At 42.2% G+C, this 18877-nt stretch overlaps 1 protein-coding gene across 7 annotated transcripts in view; it reads right to left on the bottom strand.

Annotated features, from left to right (window-relative positions):
* Positions 1 to 1852: 1852 nt before the first annotated feature.
* Positions 1853 to 18877, bottom strand: part of ZNF423 (zinc finger protein 423) — a 194252-nt gene continuing 177227 nt past the window's right edge. For all 7 annotated transcript variants that reach the window (XM_052686737.1, XM_052686738.1, XM_052686740.1 and 4 more), the window contains one exon: positions 1853 to 2489. In XM_052686737.1, the coding sequence (XP_052542697.1) occupies positions 2460 to 2489 (30 nt within the window). In that variant the 3' untranslated portion in view covers positions 1853 to 2459. The remainder of the gene's footprint in view (positions 2490 to 18877) is intronic.

Below are 18877 nucleotides of genomic sequence, written 5' to 3' on the forward strand. Positions count from 1 at the left end.
ACACCTAGTTATAGGTAGTCAGCAGGGAGATGCTGAGACAAAGACACGTGCTTCAGCACAACACTAGTAGAGCAGCTTTCAGAGTTGCATGAAAACATCACTTCACCCTTGGGATTCCCAGCACAGAATCCTTTCCTGAACATTCAAACCCAAATCTAACTTTTCATTTCTGAAGCACTGCCCAGAAGCAATCAAGTATCATTCCAAACCCATGCTGCCTTGCTTTTACCACAGAGGGAAAGATGGCACAGACTGTTACCAGAGCAGCTGATGTATATTCCCCAGATAGTTTTTTCTTACCACGGTATGACTATGAGCCTGTACTACAAAACACTTCAATTTCACATCTTAAAATGTTGCCTTTGAGTTAGAAGTATGCATACATTACGAATGAGAACTGTGATTTCATAGAATTTTTTTGTTTAGCAAATAAGCATTTGTGCAGTGCCTTATGGAGAAATAATCAAGTAGAAAATTATTTTTTTTTTTATAAACAGATCATTTTAGTAAAATGATTTTGTTGCATAAACAACATCAACAGCTAAGGATTATCTAGATGAAAACAGAACTGTCCTCTTTGAAATTGAGAAACGCCATTTCCACTTTTGTTTATAGTAGGGCTCAAATTTCTGAATCACAAAATGTCAAATCCAAACTCTTTCAGAATATCCATGCAATGCTGTTTTAGCAAAATAACTGGCAGATTAGGAAATGAACCAATCCTCTGCCCCAAATGGAACATTGCATCATTCTTTCAAGAAAGTTGAAACTTTTCTCAAGCAAGAATTTGCACCTGCTCTGGTGCTTCCTACCAGAGGGATAACCCTGTCTTGGTCATTTCTGGTAGCCCTCCCGTCTGAGCACAGTGTTCCACTGTCTTGCTGGAACTATGTTTGTGTAACACAGATACCAACATCAGCAGAAATCTATCCATTGAAAACATCTGCAGTGTCAACAAGCTGTGCCCCTGCACTTTTTCACACTCTTACTGCAAAACGTGACGTGGACACAATGCTTCCTTGAAAACATTTTGAACAAAATATCACATACATGCTCCAGGCACAGACACAATACAGTGACAACAACCAGTAGTGCTTGCTCTAGGTCAACACAGATTTGAAATGCTCTAAATGCACGTATTGCTATGCTGTAGTCCTGCAAAGCCTTGTACACAACTGCTGAATATTTTCCACAACAATTACGGTTCATTCAGGTAGGAGATGCTGTAACTGCATCTCACTAACTTTCCAAAGATGTTCACGGCCCTTAAAGTGACTATTTCACTGACTGGAGACCTAATTTACCTCATTACCATATGCTATGTTTAAAAAGAAAGAAAAAAGCCTGCTAATGATATAAGACTGTATAATGGCAATTCAAAGCACCAGACGTATGGCACTCACACAGAGATACAATACCTGTGGGCCTAGAAATCCATGTGATTGAAATACATACTCTCAAATCAAGAGACCTGATCCAGTATTTGCACATTTGTATACAATCCGGAAAGCTAATTTTTGTATTGAAACAAAGAAACACAGAGAGAGGTTCAAGGCACCTATAGACCACTTTCCCTCCATTTTTGCTGATTTAAGGTTAAGAATACTCATAAGCTAGTAACTCCTTTTGGTGCCCAGATCTGTAAGAGATGTTCTTACCTCAGTCTGGGAAGTGCATCCTGGAGAGAACACAACACCAGGCACAAGTGCAGGGCTTCTGCTTTTCTTCCAGTCTTCCTTCCTCAAGGGGTGCAGAACTCTGTCGCTGGGTGAGCCACTGGTTTGTACAGTTTACACGTGAGCCAGCAGTGGTGACACGTGGCACAGACTGACAGACAGACCAACTCCAACACTAAGCTCATGTATTCCCTTTATTGAACTGTACTAGTTATTGCAATCAGATAAGTCACATTTATAAAGCAGACCATCCAGTTGCACTGAAACCGATTATATTCATTACATAGTTTTAATCACTGTCCGGTGAACTGGCAAATCCAATCAAAGCATTAGTCTTTAATTAAAAAAAGAAAAAGAAATATTCAGACAATAGCCAAGCAATCACATCACAATGCACAGTTACCTAAAACTGCAATTAAAAAGCAGCTTAAAAAAAAAAAAAAACACATCTAATTTTTAACTATCAATATAATACAAGAAGCAACAAAGGGCAACAGCATCAAAGCAGATTTCGCTAACACTATAAATTCAGTCAGAAGCAGAAGCTCTAAAGTACACTAGCTGAAGCAGGACAATAAAAAATACTGAGCATGGAATACTTTTAATCTCTTCCATTAATATTCATTTCCAGCTGCTTATAATAGCAGCGCCTCATGGCCAAATCATTAGAGTTTTACATCTGGGTTGCAAATGACACTTTGATTGGATGTAATGTTCAAATGGTCCTCCCCACTGTGCCACCGTCAAGTCTTCTGCAGAGAGGTGTCCTGTAGTGCCAGTGGCTCACTGTGCGTGCTGGCTCAATGTGTGGTTCTGGAAAGACGAAAAAAGGAGACATGCATGAGGGGCAGAATAATAGAAAGCATGCCCATACCCTCCTACTCAGTACCATTTACGCAGAGCACAACATAAAAGCTTCTCAATTATTACAAAACAAAATACTTACGAGTACTTTTTCTTTACTGTAACAGCCGCCAATATGACACATTTGCTTTGTTCTGATAGATCTGTTAATACTGGCATGAACTTAGACAAAAAAATTCTACAAGCCAAGTACAGCCATGAGGGCTTCTTTCTTTTTTTCCCCCCTTCAATACATATAAAGAAAGTGGCAACACTTCATGGGCAAAATATGCCTTCAGGGATTCCCTTAAGAGTGACCATTAAAAAAAAGTGAATCACTGTGGGAGCTTAAGCCATATTTTACTCTTTTATTATCACTAGTAATGGGTGCAAGCACTGGCAGAGAGAGACACCAGATTGTGACACATACTCCTCAGTCCAAGAAATACTTCAGCAAGAACAGCTGAACCACCAACTCAGGCAACAGGGACATTAATCCCCAGCAGAAAGAAGACTGGATACGTAACCCAGAAGGTAAACCTCCCTGAGAACAGACCTTGCCCTACACATTTCTTTCAGAATCTTTTTTTGTTCTTTTTGGGTGGATCCTTAATAGCCTTGTGTCACCACAGAATCTCTCATCAGAGTATGCTGACCTGTCTTGCCACTTTGTGCTGGAGCCAATAAATAGCAAAGCCAATCTTGGAAGCACATTTTCAGAGTGGTACTGACTCACCTACATTTTGCATGCTGACCAAAACCCCAGTCCTTCACATAAGCACAGCTTCATTTGTATGATTATTCAACTGTTGGAGCAACTGGAGAGGAGCTTCATGGTGAGCTTTTGTTGGACTGGGTCCCCAAGCATTCACAAATATAAAAATTCATGTGCATTATTTCAAACTTATGCAACTTCACTGGTTTCCATCTGCCTAATAACAGAGCTGGGAAAGTCCATCAGCTTGAATAATATGTTTTTAAATATGAAATGAATTTTGAATCCAATTATTTATTTACAACAACAAGGCTTTAAAATAAAGTAAGATACTTTAACTTTTAATAAATCATCTGGCTCTTCTAAATTATCCACAGTTACAACTCAATCCGGAAAGAAAAACGATCCTCCACCTTATACAGAAATGACATCTCCCTAATGAAAAGCATCTGTGGAAGGAGCTAGAGGGCAGCCTGAGATGCTTGGGCGTGCAGGCAGCAGTGACCCCGTTTGCAGTCGGGATTTCTGGACTGTGCACTCCCAAAAGCTGACCACCAGGTGTCAGAAGTGCTGCTGACTTTATACATCACGACAAAAGTTACCTGTGATATTGTACAGATGGGCTGAGAGGAAACTGCACAATAGCAGTCAGGCTTTAACGTGACAAAAGGTTAGAGAGAAGGCAGAAGAATTATAGTGGAGCAGACTCAGAAGGATCCCTTGTGAAATTAAATGACAATCAACTGATGAAAAGAGTAAAATAGCTGTACCTTGTTTAGCATAACATCAGCCCTGCGAACACAGCCCCAGCTAGTGATGCTAATATTTCAGAATCAAAGAATGGAAGTACTGTCCAGACCTGGAAAGCTTATCAAGGGATAAAGCATTATATCTGAATACTATCCAGAGTGATAGCTGAAATGGCTTTGCTTCTAGACAATTTGTCATTACCAACATAATATCCAATGGCTTTTTATTCTGTTGTACACACAGATTTTCCCAGCTTTAAAGAGGAACAACCTTTGCAGTGATAATGCTGTTCTGAGATCAAGTCACAAGTGGGGATGAATGGAACCCTACAGACATTGCCGCAGCACCAACAAGAAGCTTGTCCACTAAACATAACCAGAGAAACATTTAAATACTAAAAACTACACGAGGTGCGCTGTGCTCAGACTGAGCATTTTAACAATGGGCACTTCTAGTGCACTTCATTACAGTTCTATTTTTAGTTCCTCCTGAATATCAATAAAAAAGAGTGAAACATTTACCATTTTCCAATCGAAAGAAGGCTATGCACAGTAGACAAATCCATACTTATTTAGGCAGTGTCATTTAAAAGATAATGCACCATCAGCACTAGATGCATGACGCACAGTCTACAGTCAGGGAGCATGATTTCAAACTTGTGTGGCTGCTGCATTGATTATACCAGGCAGGTCAATAAAGGAATGGTATGTGGCTCTTAATCTGATAATGAAGTTTTCATTGTGAGCCCTCCCTCCTCAAACATAGGTTAATAATATGTTCTGAACATTCCTAATGCAACCAATACACTGCTTTTGTGAACAGAATTTACACAAAGTAACAACAGACTATACTCAAATCCTGCAGCTATTCAGAGCTGAGTCAGATAGGAGCTGAGAAACTAAGCACGCGATAGAGCCATCAGTGTAAAATGAATAAAACACACATATTCCATATGCAGACTGTGATTTTGTTTTACTATCTTGGGAATGGACCATTTATTCCCTTTGCAAGCATTATTGGCAATCAATATGCCAACTAGTCCCAGGACCAAGCGGTTAATAAATTGAGCCACATCTTACAACATTTTCACAAATGTATCTGTGACATCTAGGAACAGAAGAGTCTGAGCATGCGGAAATGAGCAGATCCTGCACAACCCATGCCCACACAAACCCACCAGTGCTGCCCACCCTAGAGCTTATGAGCACCCAATGACCACATCCCTGCATGGGCAACTGCCTTGCACCACTGGTGAGTTCAGAAGATCTTCCAGCACCTGCCCATATCCTCTGCAGCCAGCACGGATTTCTCACAATTGGAAATGTGTTTCAGATCACACAAACATGCCTCCCGAAAAAGTCTGTCAACCTCTGTGCTTCCTACTGCAAGTTACCATCACATCACATCTTCTTGCTCTACTCTGCCCTGTGTGCACGAAGCTTCCTAGAACCACACTTTGCAGATGTCAGAAAGTGTCCAAGTTCAACGCTTATGTCTCTTTTCCCACGTGATCTTTGCATGCTTAACCCACGCACTGCACCCTTACAAAACAACCTGAACATCGGGCGTCTCTAAGCATGCCCACTAACAAATTGCCCCTGCTGACCTTGATTTCAGACCAATTATAAAAATGTAGCTCTGGCAGTCAGAACGTGACAGGCCTTAGCAGAAATAGCTTACTCCTCTGCTACTGAGAGCTACGCCAGGATGAAACCTGGAAGTCCAGGAGGGACCAAGCATCTTGGAATGTGCAATGCCACGGGAATGCTTCCACCCACGTAGCCTTCCGTTGACTCATCAGCAAACTTCCCACCCCTTCTCAACAGGAGGGCAGGCAGGCGAGCGGGAAGCAGTTCTCATATGACTTGTCAATTCCAGAGTTTATATTTAAAATAAATAAATACATATCTTAATGGTGATTTCCAAAGGAAAATACAGCAGCCACAAAAATGAGGGCTCTCCAGGCATGCTTACGCATGTATTTGCACATCCACATGAGTACACATTTGGGGCTGGCAGGAGGCAGGACATAATTTGGAAGCTGAGCATTAAAAATGGCTCTTTTCAGCTCCTGTTAGGTCCCCAGGTTTACGCATGGCTCGCAGCTGATGCCCCACAGAATACATCATTCGGAGACATTACTGCAGCTGGAAAATTCTATAGCAGCACTAAGTCACCTGTCAAGATCAAGTAAGTCACAGCTTATTTATAGGGCAAGGTTGGAAATTATTTATTTTTTTTTTTTCTTAATAATCAAACAAAATGGATAGCAATTCTGATAGCCAGATCAGGTGGAAAAATGCAACCACCCTGAGCCCCAGGGCTGTCTCGGTGTTTAAGTGGAATTTTCTACTTGCTGCACAATCCCCAAATGAACCATTTGCGGAAGTATCTGTGACCAAGGAACTGGGCGACAGGTTTTGCAGGAAATAAAAAGATTTCAAAGAATGGTTGGTTACTGTCCCTGTATGCACTGATTGCTCTCCACATCTTCCCTGGGGACACCCCCTGCCTGCCCTTTGGATATGGATCAAGCCATTTGTGCAGGACATCTACAATGAACAGTTCTTTTTCTATGTGCATTATTATGAAAACACTAGCATGACATTCTCCATTTTCAGAGCGCTATGTCAAGAAGAAAAGCATTGGTCTTGAAAGATGATCACTTACAGCAGTTAAAGGAACTCTTACAAGCTACATAAAGATTGAGAGAAAACACACAGAGAGAAAAGCAGCACATGACAGAGCCAAGTTCCAAGCCATGCAGTCAAGCTGGGAGTCTCCCACACTGCAGCAAAATTCCCTGCCAACAATTCACAGGTGTACTTCATAGGAGCAGGTGAAAAAAATAAAATGCAACTGTGAGGGGGGAGAGGGGGTGATAATGGTTTGAGGCCATAATACATCCAGTCTATGGTGCCACTGTGTATGTGCTACATATTTAGGTGTTTCACACCAGCCGTTTCAGTTGTACCATCTAAGCATGTGTGCATATATACCTAGAAGACCATGTTATACAGGAATTAAGAAATGGCACAACAGGGCTGGTGATGCCCACTATCCTCAAATGAAATTCATAAACCTTCTACAGTTTTATATAGAGGCTGAGGCTGTGATTAAGGGTTGTAAAACTACTCTCTCTCATTCCAAATAACATTAAAATGAACAGAAACCATTCTCCAAATCATTTCAACAGGAATTATGGAGACAGAACATTTATGTGACAAACAGCCAATGTGAAACTCAATTGGTGATCAGCACATGGTGTGACCCACGACCATGAGTGTGTTGGGTACTGGAGAGCAGCTGCTCCATAAGAGAGACACTATGTCCATGGCTGCCCCATGCTTGTGCAAGTTGCTTTGGCTCCTGGACTGGGAGCATCGACCCCAACAGTGCCATGTGAACACAGCTGTCTGGTCTCACAGTGGTTGGCCATTCCTACTCACTGCATTTTCCGCAAGGTAAAGAGTCCTCCAGCTAGGGGCAAAAGCCCCAGCCGTCCACCTGCCCAGCAGGGCTGGGGCATTCAAGAGAAGAGATCCCTCCATATAACACCAACACAAACATCTTCAAGACAAAAAACTAAACCCCAAATTCAGACACTGGCTTGGGGACAAAGTTCAAGTCTCGTATTTGAACACAAATGTAAAAAAGAGACAAAAAACCTCCCAAGAGCTACGAACAGAAGTTAGAGCGTCTAAATATTTACAAAATACCATCTGCAACATTCTTTTTTTTGAAAGTTGTTTTGCACCATTTGAATTCAAAATGGTCCAAAAAGCTCTCAGCCATTATTCTTCACAGATGTACCCACTCTAAGAGCAATCTATAAACACCAAAATCTTTATGTCTTGACTTTATAAAGAGATTACTTTAGGCAGAGGACACAGGACAAGCCTTGCTTTAGCCAATGAAGATTATGTTCTCTATAGAAAGCGGTGAGCCTTAAATTGGAGTCGCTCTAATCCTAAACTGGAGAGGAATTCAGGGGATGCCATGACCCAGAAGAGCAAGAGGAAAAAAGCTAAGTAGAAAAAAAAAAATAAAAAATAGTACACTAAGAAGGAGAGGAATACAAAAAGGAGAGAAAGAAGGAGACAGAAGGAGAGCAAGCTTGATTTACAGGAAAAAATGATTTATTTTTATTTTCAATTTTTGGTCATTACTCTGCCATCAGACTAAAGAAAAATCACCTTTGCACTCCCTTGCAGTTCATATGTGCTTATTTTTAGAACTGTTTGACAATTATCCAAGGGTCTAAGACTAACAGATGGCCTGTCTTAAAGCCTCATATGTTCACTAGTTTGCACTTCTGACAAACAGTAAATGTACTCAAGAGTGTGCCATAAACAGAGCTGAATGAATACTCAGAACACGATTTAGTTAATACACTTCATTAGAACTGATAGGAGTAACCAATGTTTCCCATAAAACCAAGTGTTAATTCCCCTTTCAGTGGTTTCAGGTACCTCTTACCGGTGACATTTATATATTTAGATCTTACTTTCCAGGAAATACAGCATCACTTCTTCCCTTTCCCCTGTTACTTCACCCACCACATAAAATGCTTGTAACAACTCAACTCCAAGTTATCATGGTACTCAATAAAAAAAGCTGTCAGGAAAGACAGGTTCCCATGTCCCTTCTTTACCTGAAGAATCCCTTGAAATTGAGGTAGTGACAAAGGAAAGGTGGCACATCCTTTGTAAAAGGAGAAGTCTGCCTGTGTTCCTGCCTACTTCACACCTCTCAGCATCTGATAACTTGCCATACACTAGTCAGTCCCAGCATTAGCACACTTTTAGCTGGCACATCAACAAATGCAGTTAGGCAGCTTTGCAGTGCACTGAACATCAACAACAGCAAAATCACTTCAAGTGTGTAAGAAAATACATCTGGAGGTTTAGTGCCTCTGAAAGCTAGGCTGGCTGTTTCAGACAAGGAGACGTGCACCCCGGTCACCAACGCTGCACACACTTTGCTGAACACACCTCGGCCACACAGAGCACTTTGTCTGAAGCCGGTAGGTTCAGAACTCACAGAATATTTACATGGAAAAAAGCTGATCCACATATGACCAACTAAACACTGCCAGCTTTTTGTTTTTTAACAATTCTTTTCCTACTGCTTGCATTCGCCTATATTGAAATGCAACTGCCCGAGCATTGTTCTTCACAAATCACACACGCACTTGAGCACCACCCCCAGCCCTCGCCTGCCTTTGTTCTGCATACATGGGTCTGTGTGCTCGGCTGCCGTGCTGGACAGTCTGAACAATTTGCCATTCTGTCTCCATACTGACATTGCTTTTGTTAATTCTAACATCTTCTTGAATTTGGGTATGCATTTCCATGCTACTCTGCATTTGAAACATTACCTTTTAATACAAATACCTTTTTTACGGTTATTTTCCCCAGTGCCAGGCTTTTCTTGCACTAGCTAAGGATTTTTTGGATGATTTATGAATTTAATTTCTCTTCTAATTCAGGTTGCATAGTCCTAATTGGACTCTGACAACATGTTTCCCCTTTCCACATGAGACTAATAATTCTGTACCGTCAGTCTTCCTGACCTGACATCTCTCTGTATTCCCTAAAAACTCAGAATAATACAAGGTGATCCTATTACAAGTGGACCACAAATACTAGTTTAAGCCTGGTACTGCATCTCATATTCGATTAAATATCTCAGCAGATAGTCTATATGTTTCTTTCAAAAACACGGGACAAAATGCTGGAGCACAAAAGCAAACTGCAGCCTTTGGGAAAATTTCCTTACCATGGCACTTTGGAAATAAAAACCACAGGAGGATATATTACTAAGAAATACGCAGAGACTTCTGTGAGAGAAGCTCACTGTAAACACACTGTGATTCACTGAAGCACCCAATGAAACAAGGGAGCTAATAATACCTGTCCCACGGGACCGCATGCTCCTGAGAATTTTACTCAGAAATGCAAATGCATCAGATCCATGTGGCTTGAAGCTTGCAGTATGCTACACACAGGATCAAAATAAGTGGAGAGAAGAACCGTGTACTTCTTAATGTAAAGTGGGGGCAGATTTAATTACTATTGTCAGAAGTCTGTGAAAACAGTCCTTTTAGGATTCCTATGCTCCTTCCATAATCTCAGCATTTCTCCCTGGTGGATCCCCATTTCTGGTGACCCTGACAGAAGGGTTGCTTGGAGGATGTCCACACGCTGCCCAGTGATGCCTCTGGCACATCAGCTTGGGCAATGGCAGCTCTGTTCCACAGGAGCTGCTCCCACCCCATGGCTGGCACCCACCTGGCAGGCAGTGGCACCTCGTGCTCTGCCTGAGTCTGAAGAAACTTCCACCGTTGTGCTAACAAAAGCAAACACGTTCCAGTGCTGACATGACTTTATCTTTTTCTGAGTCTTAAACAGGGAAACATTGCATTACAAAATCATTTGCAAGAGCAGAACCACTTTCTAGGAGTCTTCTTAGCTATTCGTCTCAAAATCATGACTTGTTGATTTCTTTAAGCCTATCTGAAACACGTCCCATTAACCCCTCGTAAGGTAAAACACACCACAGAAGCCCAAAACTGTCCATTTATTTGAGGGCTGGCATCGTCACTGTGAGACACTTTGTAGCTCTTCTATGAACACTGAATAATTTTCTGATTAGCTGCCTGTTACAAGACCAGGTGAGCATCCTCTCCCATTTTTTCTTAAAAACTACTTTAAACTGAAAGACAACACTTTACACAGCCCCTTTAGCATTCACCAGTCAAAATGCACTGACAAAAGCTTCACTGAAGGACTGTTTCTATGGGAATACAAACTAACAAAAGCCATGGCATTCAAAGTTGAACCAAAAACTGGCTCCTTCTCTTGCCCTGCTGTTCCTTGGCATGGCAAGGGTCACTGAACAGCAGCTGATTTCCGGTAGCTTTTTTTTTTTCCTGCAGCAGTAAGGTATTCTTGGTGGCAAGGACTGGGTACAAAAGAGCTTCAGCCTCAATTGTGAATTTCAATGCAAATATTAACAGGGACATACCTTGCAGCCTTCACTTAGGCAATATCCTCCATTGATAACTATGGGAGCTGCAGCTGAATACAATTCTTTAGACCAAATAAGCAAGTGCAGAAAGGCTGGCTCCAAATGAGCTACGTTTATCAGCATTTAGGTTACAGGTAACACAGCTCTTTCATTGTGATTCTTCTAAAAAGCAACAACTAAAGAAGAACTCTCTCTAATTAAATACAGATGTGACAAATTGTATTGCTTAGCATTATGGATGCATTTTTCTTAAAAGGCAGAGAAATATCCCCATCACATGGTGCCCACACACTGCTCAGTCTGACAAAACAAGTGGTCAGTGATGTGTTGTTCTGGACACAGTGGCTGTTATTGCAGATTTCCAATTTCAAAAGGGGCAAAAAATCCTCCAGTACAAGTTTCTGCTATAAAACAGCAAGGCCATAGTTCATAGAAGCACTTTACATGCCTTCCCATTAGCACAGACGCCACTGGCAAAGCAGGAATCTGCAGACAGAACTGTCATCAGCCCACTGCCTGAAGGAATTAACCCCAGAGGAACTGTTAGTATGAAGGACCAAGGATGACTGGTTCCCATAAGAAACAGTGGGGCCAAAATATCACCAACATGATCTGTCTCCTCAAAGACATCACAAGATAAAGCAATGAGGCAGTGCTGCTGTGCTGTGTGCACAAAATTACTGTAGCTGTTACAAAATGGGATTTTCCAGGCAGTGCTACTGCATTACAAGTGTCACTGATACTCAGAAAATTTAACTTCTAAACAGCAAGATGCTACATTTTAAGCAAGTACGATTTCATGCAAAGACTAAAAGCACATCTGTACCCCAAAAGAGGGCAACATTTTCAAGAGCAAGTGTCTTACAACTCCTCTTGGATACACAACTATGGGCTGCAGTGAGGACAGATAACACTATATGCAGTCCAGCCTCAGTGCCCACGGCCACGTGTTCAGATTGAGCTACCATAGAAACAAAGGGGGTTTGGTGGTTAGGCAGGCACTCACCTTGGGGTTGGCTCTGCAGGCAGTGAGCTGCTGTCCCCATGTGCTGCAGAGCCAGAGCCATGCAGGCTCTGCAGCACTGACCTCCAGGTCTACGTGCCACCTGCCCAGGACACAGCAGAGGACACACAAAATGCTCTGCAGAGAATAAGCTCAAGCACTGCAAGTGAATAAACTCTGGACTGCTGCTGCTGAATATGGGCTGGCACAAATAGAAGTGGGGTGGCAAAGCCTTGCTGAACTCACGGTGATCCTACACGACAGCACAACGTATCTTTATGCTGCACCCATCAGCATGTGTAGGGTTATCTGTATCATCTATGTTTTTCCAGCAAAGCCCTGTCACCTTGCTGTGGATAGGCAGTTTACTACATTTCACATTATCCTATCAGTATGAAACATGAAAAAAGGATGAAGCTCAGCAATCAGCCCAGAAGCATTTGCTACATGTGTTGGGTTGTGCAACACATGTGTTCAGCCTGCACGTAAAACACTACTGTGCCACTTTGGTTTAACACAGAACAGGCACAATCTGGAAAAAAATGCTTTCTAAATGATCTTACATTTCCTCCTTTCTCCACTGGTCAAGGTGTGATATGAAACCAATCTGAGAATCTGGTGTTAAAACTGAGCATTGACTATACAAACATGACTATGTCTGAATATACTTCTCTGAAAACTACTTCAGGAAGGGGAAGCAACAAGACTACTGCAGAACTGCTATATGTCTCTATACATAACTCAGCTCCCTGAGAGCAGGCTGGACTGCAAGTACAACAGCCTTCCTGCCAAAAGCACAAGGTGCAGGCACTGACAGCCCGGTGCACGAGCCCAGCTGCAGGCAGGCAAGCTACCAACTTGCCAGATCACAGTTCCTTCTTTTGTTCTTACCAGGCCCCATTGTTTCCTGACCACTCACTGCTCAAGCTCTATATCCAACCTTACAGAGCAAGGACAGCAGGTATGCCATCAAGGAAGCAGCCAGCAGTTCTCTCATGCTATTTAAAATGTCCCCAGGAAGGCCACCCAAAGGGCAGGACTGGGTCCTCAGCTGCACCCAACTGCTACAGGGAAAACCACTGCTCCCGTTGCCTTTCACTGACTAAGAGCCAAACCCCAGAGTTAAACCCTACATCTCTTGTTTGGCATAGCACAAGTACACTGAAAGCCTTCAAAATTTCTTCATGAAGCTATTTTTCAGATGCCTTCTAATGGCAGAAGTGGCGGGGGCTCCACCAGCGCTGCAGGAGTAAGAAACCATGGTACAGCATCAATCCAGGATTTCCTGTCTGAAATTTGGTCTTCACATCTGAAATACAATATATACACAATGCCTGTACACTTGCCATACATTTATTATCTTCTCGGGGAAATGATATAAAGGACAAAAGAGACTATGTTTACTCCCTCCCCCGCTGCTTTTACAATCTAATAATTTATTTCTCCTGGACACAAGTTTCAGATTTAAACAAAATCCCTGAAACCTAAAGATGCTACACAGTAGAGGCTAGGACAGTATTTCTTTCTATTTCAGAGATGGAGTGTTTAATGCACTGCTCTGTTTACCAGTAGCCCTAAATTTCTGAGGAAAAAAGGAGACCGTTCCACTGTGGCAGACCCCAGATGTAAATACAGGCAGACTACGATCACCTTCACACAGTTAAAAATATCTGCTTATTGGAAATGGTTCATCTAGGTTTAGACTGTTTGTTTTTTTCCAGAGAAGCCACACTGGAGAACTCTTTTACGACATCTTGCTCATACTGTAGCCATATATCATTCACCTCTCTGAAAACAAAGTATGCTTCTATGATGTAAGAAATATCTGCGATTAGAAAAACAACCACACCCTCTTTGAGGAAAATAAAATAAAACACATGTTCAAACCACTCAGCAGTGATCTTAAGGAAACTGCAAAAACCAAGAGTATAAATTCATGCTAACTGTTACAAATATATCCATCTGCTCACGGACTAACCAGCGACTGAAACTGATGAATCCACTGAAAGGTAATTTTCAAGTCCACTAACGTCTGTCCTCTTCCAGTAATAAAGTAAATGTTTTTCAGTAACTGTGCTGCTTCTGAATGCCAATTTCTGTTTAGGTTTGGTTCTCACTACAAAAAAAAATTAAAAATGCCTATCAAATATCTTTTCTTTCCAAAGGTGAAACCAAGCTTTTAAAGAACAAGCAACATTTCAAGCCAGAGAAGACAAAACTCCAATCAGATAAATGGCGTGTGTAATGACTGAGAACCATGGTTGCCTCAGGTTTCTTGAATGAGCTGTAGGATGGAATTTGGCACAAACAGTCTGATGTTGAAGCTTACATCTCTTTTACTGCAGACAAGAAACTCACTAAAATATATAAATAATGAATGCGGCTGGGGATCTGTGCTGGTACGACTGCTGGTTCTGCAAGGTGCAGGAGCACAAACAGACTGCTCCATGTTTTTGTTATTACCGAATCCTTGTTCTCCAACAATAAACACAGAATATTTTATCTGAAATGTCTTCTGCAGTACATACAATATAAGTTTCAGCTCTTTAAAAGTGCCAGCAAATTGCAGAAAGATAAGTTACAAAGACGTACCTAATTTGCTGTGATGAATTGTGTGCATGCTTCAGTGATCAAAACTGCAGCTGAGACCTATTATATTTAATGATCTAGACATTTCTTGTGAAAACACTCAGGCATATACTCTTATGTCTGGACAAGCATCCCTGTTTTGCTCCAGCAGCAAGCAAATGAAGAAACAGAACTTTTAAAACCATACTCTACTCCACCTTGGATCAGCTTTTCAAAACAGGGACTTCTCAAGCTCCACTGTTTTCCTCCTTAAATAGTGCTTATGTTCTGCCCTTTCCAATGCAGCATCCCTGTTCCCTTGAAAGCTAAAGTTGGTTGCTTTGGATGACAGTGATGCCCACTGGAAGAAACAGAACTAATCCATGCTCAGAACCCAAACTACACTCCATTGCCCCTACAACAGCAAAAAGATAAAAAAAACAACAAAACCAGAGTGGCTGTATTAGAGAACTTCTCCCATCAGCAATTATAAATAAACGTTGTGACAAGACTTTTTGGAAAGAAAAAAAGAACCTAAAAGAACAGAAAATGAAACAAAAACCCCACAATTTTCTAAATTTGCCTACATACTACAAAAACATTCTTTCTATTATAAGGACTATGCCCTGCCCGAGGCTCTGGTGGTGGGAAGCAATAGTATCTGAATCTGCTGTCCCCAGGGTCGCTGTCGCTGCACAGCCAGCTGTGCTGATGGGCACGCTCACAGACCCACAGATTGCAGCCCCTCTGCTCCTGGAAGAGCAGAGGGAATGAGACTTTGTACCACGTTCCTATGGGGATAGGAATTCCGCCTTACAAACAGATCAAGGACTTCTGAGTAAAGGGTCTCAGTTTCCTGATGTCTCAAGTCTGGCTTCTCCACAATTTTCCTGCATAGATTTGAGTGTATTGTTCATCTTCAGACTTTCCAAATTTGTAAGATAGGGAAGAAAAGAACAAGTTTAATTCAGTCACAGCTGTATTAAAAAAAAACAACACAGAAATCTGCAGAGAGAAACTGCACAAAATATAGAACCACAAATCCAAGAGCTCATTTTCTCCCTCCCTGGTCAGTTTGAACTTTTTTCTGTCATTCATTATTCAACAAAATAGAGCAAATCGCATCTTTTGTGTTTGACTGCAGAAATGAGGATTCTGAAGTGCTATTTCATTCACCTGAGGAGCTGCTAAATACTATCACAGCAGTAATTTGCAATAGTGTGCTAAAGAATGAAGAAAAGGTATTTGTTAATTGTTGACATAACAAAATTAATTTTCCATCTCCAAACTTTTTCTCATCTCTCCTGTGAGCTCTGATGCAATGTTACTGACTGGCACTGCTGAAATGCCAACTTGCATTTCTCATCCTTAATTTCACTCTAAATGTCATTAGTAATTGTTATTGCCAGACCAGAGAGTGCAATCTGGTCTTTCCGAAAGAAAATCTATTTCTCATTTCTTCTCCTGTGCTTCCTCCTTTTGGTCAAGGATGGATGTTTAACATGCCCACGTGCTCTGCTTGCAATAGCAGGGAAATGCATTAATGTATCTGGAAGTAAAACATTCCTGCTGTATTTATTAACAGTGTGCCTGGATCTTTATGAACACCAAACCGTATGTTTAGAGGGCCTTTAAAGCTTAGCTTTCAAGAACACTAACAAGTCTTAATGAATAAAGCTAACAAGTGCAAGAAGGAGACACCCTTTAATGTACACATACAAACCCCTCTCTGGATTCTTTCATCAATTACTTCTTTTGGTGGGTAATCATGTTGTCAAACACAAAAGCAAAACCTTTGCATAGTGTTTGTTCTCTCTTTCTGCCACACGTGAAAAAAAACAAACCAAACCAACAACCTTCAGCCTGCATGCGTACAGCACAGCTAGCTTTGGTCTCAGCTAGTATGTCACACATTCGCCCACCAAGTACAAAGGGCTTCCACCACAGAGTGGAAGCAGAGATTAGATGTGTTCAAAGGAAAGCCGGCAAGCATACAAGGTTGAGTCCTTGCACACCTCCACGTGGTGCAGCAGTGATTTACAACCATGTTCAGCACCCACTGAATTTGACCTCCAGCAGCAAGGGGAGAGAAGCACCCTGGCAGCAGAACTCCATCCTGGGAGGGACTGCATGTGCCACAACAGACCTTTAGTGGGCTCCCAAAAATCAGCATGTCTTACGTTTGTGTATCTACACCGCAATATAACATATATAAAATAGCTCAAAGCTAGGCTGCATTTCCATATCCATTAACTAAAGGCATCTTAGCTCAGAATAAATAGACATTTGGACATTTCCAGCCAGGAATTGTGCTTTCAATAAACACAATTGATGCATATACATTGTCTCTTGGCGGCTTACACTCATGGCCATCTGTTGGGATGGCACGGTGCCTACACAAAAGTTGGTTGGACCCTTGCCTTAGGGCATAGATGACAGGCAACAACGGGTTTAGCTGGGCAGCCTGAGCGCCGGCTTCAAGTGCCATCTCTGCTGTAGGAAGCCCCTTCTGTGTGCCAGCACTGCCACATTGGAACGACATGCCTCCTTACACTTGATCACACATGTTGACACTTGGGTGCGCTTAAGTGCATTAATGACTCAAACGATGCCTTTCACCTGGCTCCCTTTTCTTCCTCCACTCTGCATCACTGCTGGGTTTTCTGCACAAGTTAAAGCCAAGTTGGGCACATTTTGTTAGCCAGGGCCAGCCACAGAATGGCATTAATGGTGCAAGAAATGAAGAAGGCCTTTTCTATCGTGGGACAGCTACTCATATTTCTGAGCTTCAGCTCAGGTGAGTCTTCATAGACTTGAAAGACCTTTATGCATCCGTCTGGAGAGATGTCAGAGATAACAAAAAAAAAAAGCAATACATTGACCAGAATTTCCTTTCCAAACAACAACACTGTACCTTGCAACCATGCCAAACACAGGGCAGTTTGGGATTTCTGCATCACCTTCACATAAAGCAGAAGTGACCTGGCTGTGCCAACGCCTCCTCAGCCTGGGGGCAGGGAGCAGAGCACTGCTGAGTCACACAGAGGGGCCAGGGTGCCTCCCTCACTTTTACACAGCATTTCCCTCCTGAGCGTCAGGCCCAGGACAGATCCGCTTCTGCTGCAGAGCCCCAGCAGCATTCCCACAGCTCTGCACACTATGAGAGCCATCTCCTAACCCCAAGTCTGTAAACAGCCACACAGACCTCCCCCACTGAATTCAAACTTACGGAGATCCACAGACCCAGGGGGACAAAAACTCTTCTGCACGGTGACACTGGAACAGAGGTAACGCTTCTGGTTTCGCAGTCCATAACGAACGTTCATGCAGACAGACTCAATGTGATGGGTATGTGCCTACAGCACTTTTAATTTTTAATTATTGTTAGTTATAATTATCTGACTGTGTCTGAATGAAACCCAGCAATATGGCTGGAATAGATTTTGGTGTTCTTGTAATTTATTAGCTTTGTAACTACTAATAATTAAAATTTAACAATACTCTAAGCACCACAGCAACATTTTTTAGAAGCCAGATCTGCTCACATAACTGCCTGGGTCATCATCAGGATTTTAAAGGAAGAACAAACAGTTAAAAAAAAAAAAGAAATTAATACATTAATGCAGAAATATAAATCCCATCCAAAATGAAAAAAAAAAAAAATAGGTTTTCTTTTTGAAAAACTGCTTGCATATTTTGTTGATGCTTCATACAGAGCTTAGAAAGAGCTTGTGGTTTGTTTTCCAGCTACTGTGTTGACACTGCAGTCTTGCTAAGCTCTGAAATAAGCAGGGGTTACATAAGTAGGAGGAGCGCTGCTCTCTGGGTCCTGTCGCCCTGCCACGCTCTCCCGTCCCCAGGGAAAATATCTTTCCTGCAGCAGCATCAAAATGCCATAGATTTGCATTTCCCTCTCTGACTGTATAAACACTCGTCCAGAAGCACTGAGATATTTCAGGGTCTCATAAGAACACTTTGACTCCTATCTAATTCAGCTGGTGACACCAAACAGTTCTACAGAACAGGGTGCAGACCCAAGATCTCTTCAGTCTCTTTCCTGTGCTCTGACCACTGGTGGCAAATGGAGCCCTAGGATGGAGCTCTGGGGCTCTCGTTCCCCATCTGCTTCACTGCACAGCTCAGGAATTGCTGGCAGCAGCAGCTGGCTACCCCCAGCCTCGCAGCAGTGCTCGCAGGGAGGCCCCAGGGCTGCAGAGCAGCACCTCCACATCTCCCATGAGGACCTGTTGTCCCTAGGTGGCTCAGAGCAGGGCCTGCTCCCCCGGGCAG

This window comes from Tympanuchus pallidicinctus, unplaced genomic scaffold (assembly GCF_026119805.1).
Source record: "Tympanuchus pallidicinctus isolate F22 unplaced genomic scaffold, pur_lepc_1.0 scaffold22, whole genome shotgun sequence".
Classification (NCBI taxonomy): Eukaryota; Metazoa; Chordata; class Aves; order Galliformes; family Phasianidae; genus Tympanuchus; species Tympanuchus pallidicinctus.